At 38.9% G+C, this 7,213-nt stretch overlaps 1 protein-coding gene across 1 annotated transcript; it reads right to left on the bottom strand.

The window, feature by feature from the left end:
• Nucleotides 1-5,237: 5,237 nt before the first annotated feature.
• On the bottom strand, nt 5,238-6,973 carry LOC139687751 (cuticle protein 65-like). The gene is made up of 2 exons (XM_071585025.1): nt 6,900-6,973; nt 5,238-5,879 (listed from the first exon to the last, which is right to left on the bottom strand). Exons 1-2 carry the CDS (start codon nt 6,909-6,911, stop codon nt 5,409-5,411), a joined length of 483 nt encoding a protein of 160 aa, XP_071441126.1. The 5' UTR covers nt 6,912-6,973; the 3' UTR covers nt 5,238-5,408.
• Nucleotides 6,974-7,213: the final 240 nt, after the last annotated feature.

Here is a 7,213-nt window from a genome sequence, read left to right as displayed (position 1 = left end):
GTAAGTCGAAGAATTGGAAGGTTGTAACAGTCCTTCAACCTCAGTAAAGAAGTTGTATGGCCGAGAGTTTTGGGTTGCACGTAAAAGTCTGCGCACATGGCTTCTTGGTTTCGTCGTAGAATCTTTCGGCTTGTTGGAGTATTCCAGCATCCATTATGAGCCTTCTGGCTTCGGGATACAAAGCAATCATGTCGTCTCTTAATAGCACCGAGAATTTACCTTGCTGCGGCACGTAACCCAGAGTGGCGTGGGAAATTACATTATCACTGTTGTTCACTGTTGTTTTTGTGCAGGTACGAGTAGGTACCACTAAAAAAATGTCGGAAGGCTTTGCGAGGGACACGACTGAACACCTGTGGCATTATCAACAACGAATTAAAAACACTGAATCGTAGTCTACGCTACGTTGTAATCAAGCGAGTGCTTATTCGTTAGTGGGGTCAATCGCCAAATCGATTTGTTATATGAGAAAGGGAGATGAGAAGGGAACGCGTCAAGCAAAATTTGAGCCCAAAGTCGAGATATGTATTATTGGCACATTTTCATATTTATGGACAGTTTAGTTGGGTTATCATTTGAAAATTAACGCTTGTCTTCTTTTCTTTGCGCTCAAGGATATTCATTTTCGTCGCCTTTGTTTTGACAAGAGCCTGAGCAAAATTGACATGGACATCGCTTCCTTACGGCTTTCGCAGCTCTGGTCCTATTTATATACCTCAAATGGTGAAATACTAGCATTTTTCCATACATTCTCGGGTAAAATAGCTTTTTGTGAAGAAAACCGGAAATTTTCCGTGATTTTTTATTTTCGGTTCCATGAATACGAGAACTTATACAAATTTGTGCGTTGATCTGCTGTCCTTACTGAATTTTCCCCGATAATTTTTTGATTTTCGTGAATGAAAGCGAGAAGAATTTTGGAAAAGTGAAATAAATTTGTGAATTAGTACCGCTTCATTTCTACCAGTTGTTTTCTGAACCCTATTATGGAATCTGGCGTCCATCACTCGCCAGAGAACATTATTCTGCAAAATAACCAGGAGTAAAGGAGCAATGTAAAATAACCAGGAGTAAATTGTTGGTGATGCTAAGAGGCGTGATAAAAATAAGTGAACGAAAAGCTACTGCATGAAGTGGCCACCACGACTGTTTCAATCTATAAAGTATTGCCAGTTTCCTTTCATGAGCACTTAAATAAATAACGGACGTAACACGTTTAATTTGATTTTTTAAACTTTTATGTGTGTTTGATAAAAATCTATTTTATATTTCTTCTCTTTCCAGCTCAAAATTCATCATAAAACACTAATAGACTTGATGCGTGCAAAACTAATTATTTATATCCATATAACCCTACATTATACTGGCGCAATCAATGGCGATTATTTCTTTACTCCAATCGAAATGTAATTAAATAGACTCATCAAAGAGCCTTGAATAGTAAGAATTCATGTGTAATGAGGCTAGGAGGCAGAGCCAGGAGTACTTACATCCATTTTCATAAGTTTTCCGCGTCCTATAACTATGGCTACGTGCTTCCAATTCCACACCTATATCCTGCAGTTAATTACCTACCTCTCACTTCTGTTTCTTTGTTAAGATAGGAAACAGTGACAGTTTCCTTCATGTTTTCCCTTATACCAAGCATTTCGGTTACATATGTTTTCAGAGTATATCCATCCCGGCAGCAGCTCATCATTTGTTTGGTGTTCCGAACATTTAAAGTATTCTTTTTAATAATCTTTGCGAATGTATTACGGATCGAAATATTTCCACTTTTACTAAATCTATTTTACTAATTTATTTGAAATAAAATCCATCGTCATCGTTCAGCGTAGGATAATTCTTTCAACGTTGTTTATTCAAAACCCTTATATATATATATATATATATATATATATATATATATATATATATATATATATATATATATCTATATACTATATATAAAGGAGAGTGTTTGTTTGTATATATGTAATTTGTTTACTCTTTTGCTGTCATAGAAACAGCATTTTTCCAACTATGCCAGCAGGATACTTTTGCAAGAACACTATTGTATTCAGTAGTAGTAGTTTTGAGGGGAGGCGACCGACAGCTAAGGTCATTTGCGCCATAGGAGATGGACAGGAAAGGATGAAGGGTGGAGAGAAACCCGGCGTCGGCATTAGCCTACTCTTTACGAAAGGCGCCAAGGGGTCCGCAGTTTAACGTCCCATCCGACGGACGGCGTACTCACTCAAAGTGCCCTCCACAAAGCACCTCAAGTAGGGATCGAGATACCTCTGAAAAATATTCAACACCGCCGGGATTTGAACCCGCGCCCTCACGGTGGGAAGCCAGTACGTTAGCCCCCGCACCATCTCGATCCCTATTGTATTCAGCATTGCCGAGATATTATACGTGGAATACATCAAGGAAAGTCTTTTGTAGAAGAAAAATGGGCAACTTTGATCCTGAGAATAATATTTATTCATGTGATGCATTGGGCCGAGTCTACACAGTCCATCCTAACAACGCCGAATGTTATCTTTTAAGAATGCTTCTACATACCATTAGAGGACCTCGCTCATTTGCAGAATTAAGAGCGGTAAACGGAGAAATATGTGAGACATTCACAGAAGCTTGCCAGAATTTAGGGTTGCTAGAAGGAGATCAACACTGGGATGACTCATTGCGAGAGGCCAGTTTGATTTCTCTTCCAGGACAAATCCGAATTTTGCTTGCCATCATAATAACCTCCTGTAATCCATCTAACCCAAAAACATTATGGGAAAAATATAAAGAATCAATGAGTGAGGATATACTGGCTAAAGTTCGAAGTGAAAATCCTACATTGGATATTACGTTTAACTCCGACATTTATAATAAAACTTTGATTATTTTGGAGGAAAAGTGTTTCACCATGGTTAACAAGACTTAAGTGGAACTCGGTCTTTTTGCACCTGTACAAGGAGATTGGAGAAGATAGATTAGTTATTGAAGCATCTGGTATGATAACATTGTCATCAGATTTATGTGTATCGGTGAAAACTGTCCGCGATATGATACAAGCAGTCTATCCTAAAGTTAATCAAAATTATAAAAATTTAGAATGGTTGCGAGAAAGAGCCATTCTTGCTCCTAAGAACGATGATGTTAATGAAATTAACAAGGAGATACTAGCCATGCTGCCAGGAGACGTGATTGAATATAAATCGGTTAATACCGTAGTGGATGCTGACGAAGCCGTCAATTATCCAACGGAATTCCTAAATTCACTTGATCCAGCTGGATTGCCACAACATCGCCTTATACTTAAAGTAGGATCTCCAATCATTTTATAGCGAAATTTAGATCCACCAAAACTCTGCAATGGGACACGATTGTGTGTGACAAAATTAATGAAAAATATAATCCAGGCAGTCATTTTAACTGGAAAAGGAAAAGGTGAAATAATTTTTATTCCACGGATACCTCTAATCCCAACTGATCTTCCCTTCAACTTTAAACTCCATGTTTTAGCCACGGGCAACTTTATGTTGCTTGCTCCAGAGTAGGTTCGCCTAAAAATTCATATATTCTTTCTCCCGGATATGAAACAAAAAATGTAGTTTATAAACAGGTGTTAAATAAAAAAGATTCTTAAATTTGTATGAAGTAGTGTATTATTGTACTTTATAATTTGTTGTTTTTATTTATGTAGTATATTTATATTATTGTTTCTCCCTAACCCGTGCAAAGCCGGGTATTCAGCTAGTATATATATATATATGAAGAAATAGTTTAAATATAATGTCCTGGTCAGGAAAAATTATTCTTACACACATTTTTCAATCGCTAATTAAACTCAATACATTAAAGGTCATCCAGTTTTTGTTAGAAGCTTACATTTTCCCAAGCACGGCCTTCTAATAGTAATCGGTAGCCTAGCTTTCCAGGAGAATGGAAGGAAATAAAAAAAATATTTATAACGGTTTTAAAAGATTATCGCATATCGTTCTATTGCACGACACTTTACGAATGAGGCAAATGACGTTTTCATTTCTGAGTGTGTTTTATAATAAGACATTTAAATATCCACGCTCGTGCTACAAGTCACTGACAGCTTCTTATATTTAATTTATTTTTTTCTCACATGACACTTTCTACTGGTTTCTTATCATTCGCACATCTGGTATGAAAGCGCAGCTGAATAAATATCTTGTGGAATAAATAAACAAATATTGAAAGCTGCGAGTGGCTTGTTATTGAAGTGAATATTTTAACACCTTATTGACATAATTCACCTAAACAATGTGAGCATTATTTAGAACACTATATGCCTCACTCATACGTTGATGCGCGAATCAGTGTGCAAAATTATTAATTCCCTTAATCATATATTGGTAGTATTGTCATCAAATTCTTTATTTGATTTCATACTATATGTGTGTGTATGTATAAGCTCGTTCTAGGTTTGAGGAAATATTAATTTTAATCCAATATATTTCTGGTATAAAATTTTAATATCATTTAATTAACTCAAAGAATTGCGGAAGATGCCTAGATAGTCATTTTAACGGAGTCAACCGTTAGGTGTATACAGGTGTATAAAATGCAGACATTTCTCACTGTGCAAAAATGATTTGCCTTGACCAGCTCTCTAACCCGTATCCCACTTACATTGTGAATCGGAAATTGAGGGATCTGAGGGATTAGAGTCCCGGCAAATGATTTTTGCAGTGTTTCATTTCAAATAATTTAATTTGTCGAACTTCCTTTGAAGTTTATCGATCATTTCGAAAATAGTTAATTGCAATGCATGCATTCACATGCTATTTGTCTTTCTTCTGTCAAAATATCTTTTTTTAAAGTATCTTAAGGATTAAATTTTATAAGAAACCTGCAATAGGGTGTGAAGCAATCACCTTATCGTGTTGATTGAGAATTCTATACTCTCTTCTATCTAGATACCTCGTATTGATATTTTTTAAATTGGGATGATTAACTGCAGATGGAAACTTTTCTAAGGCCGTGGGAATTGAAAGACAATAGATATCTTTCTTGAATGGAACCATGACTCATGATGATTTTTGACTTGTTTTGTTGGTCATTTTTATTGCTACTCCATTTGAGGAGAAATTTTATCGTAAGCCGGAATAAAAGATTAAATGTTGTAACGATTATGTTTTCCTTATCATATGGAAACAAGATAACCTGTTTTCCATCGGATGATCGGAAGGTGGATTTGGGTTTGTTTGAGGAATAATACAAGAAAGTATGGTGATCCGACAAACATGCTTTATTTATCAGAGATGGGTGGTGGATTTTATTTTACAGCAGTCATTTTCAAGGAATGAGATGGGAATAAATCATTTGAAAGGGTTGTGCAGGAACTGGCCGATGGCCTAGGATAGTGGATTGCGAGATGTCTTCGCGTGAAAATTAGTTTAGTAGTGGAGTCCGTGTCCATAGCCAAGACCGTATCCAAGACCATGGCCGTATCCAAGACCGTGTCCGTATCCAATACCACCATAGGCGACCTTAGCGACGGCGGGTGCGGCGACGACGGCGGGAGCGGCATATCCGTAGCCGAGTCCGTGTCCGAATCCAAGACCGTGTCCGTATCCAAGACCGTGTCCGATTCCGTATCCGTAGGCTACTTTGGAGACTGCGGGAGCGGCGACCACGGCGGGAGCGGCGTATGCGACCTTAGCGACGGCGGGAGCGGCCACGACGGCGGGGGCGGCATATCCGTAGCCCAGGCCGTGTCCGTATCCCAAACCGTAGCCAAGACCGTGGCCGTAGCCGCCGTATCCACCATAGCCAAGTCCAAGGAGTCCGCGCTTCTCCACTGCCTTGTCCTCAGCTTCGGCTTCAGCTGCGTAAGCGCAGGCGGCGAGAGCCAAAACGATGCATGCCTGAGAGGGAATGGAAAAAAATTCGATCCTGTTAAAGAGGGAGGTGTGTCTCGTCCCGGGCTCAAAACCCTTGTAATTATACAACCTGATGTAATGAGCTTGGGACTCCTTCGTGATTATTTCGTCCAATATTCTGATCTAATGCAAATTTATCGAGATAATATTTAGTTATCTGTTGTGGAGATGGAAGTGTTAATTATAATTTTTCCATGCCTCTCTAATTGAGATTATTTACTAATTCTTTGAATTTTTTGTTCAAAACCTATTGATAACTGAATTTTAATTAATGAATAAGAAGCTCAATTGTGCATGCAAGAAACCGCACTTGTACATTTACGAACTCATGACTGTTTTGGGATATATTAACGGAACAATTCATCTTAAGGCTGGCCTATGGGAGATTTGCTAATGTTACATTGCGAAACGCAATGTTGAGTTTACCCGGAAAAATGTGTTTTATTATCTGGAAAATCACTATTAACTGTTGGCAAATTTATCCAAATGCAATGACTGGCAGTGCAACAACAATTCGTTGTCACATCTGCAGAGAATCAGAAGGGAAATAACATCCCAGCTGTATTAGCCATTGGATTCCTACGATGAATTCATTGTAACTGACAGAAAAATTATTTTCCTAGTCGGGAAGTTTGAACTTTTTCCTCGAATAATTATGAAATTTTTCATCGGACAAAAATATTTTTTTCTATAATCCGGCATTCGAAGTTTCTAGGTTTTTAGTTGCAAAAAGTAACATTGGTTGGCTCAAATGTTGTGCCTTGAAGCCAGAATGCTATGAGGAATATATCGAATGAAGAGCGGATGAATGCCCCCTCGAGCAGCAGAGATCTTATTTCGCAACCAGAAAAAACAATCCTGAGAAAGACTATAAAATTATACGTCGACCTCTTTGTCCGGAAATGGCAAGGTATAATACTTAAAGAGAGTCCGAAGAGGGAGTGCAACGTCCCAGACTCCTGAGGTGATCCCACGTATCCTAGTATCCAGGGGCACTATACTCACCAGGACCTTCATTCTGGTGGTTGTGTGGGGTGGTTGGTTCTTCCTTGAGATGAAGTTAACTGCTTGAACACCAAGTGTTGACTGAAGTTTCCATATCCACAACCGTCTTTTATACTCACTTTTAGAGGAACTTCCTCCCCTTCTCGGGTGGGATCGCCGACGTTTGGTCTGTCCCCGAACCGAAAAGCGCCTTTCCCTGCATCTCTCGTCACTTCCTTCCCGCCCCACTAACCAGCCACCTCCTCCGCCTCCCCTCAGAGGTGCCTCCTCCTCACCGACGACTCCCACCTCCTCCCACTCCTCCCCGCGCGAGC

This window comes from Hetaerina americana, unplaced genomic scaffold (genome assembly GCF_022747635.1).
Source record: "Hetaerina americana unplaced genomic scaffold, ioHetAmer1.1.p SCAF_2, whole genome shotgun sequence".
Taxonomy (NCBI): Eukaryota; Metazoa; Arthropoda; class Insecta; order Odonata; family Calopterygidae; genus Hetaerina; species Hetaerina americana.
Note: the sequence above shows the minus strand (reverse complement) of the source record. Positions and strands in the feature narration are given on the sequence as shown.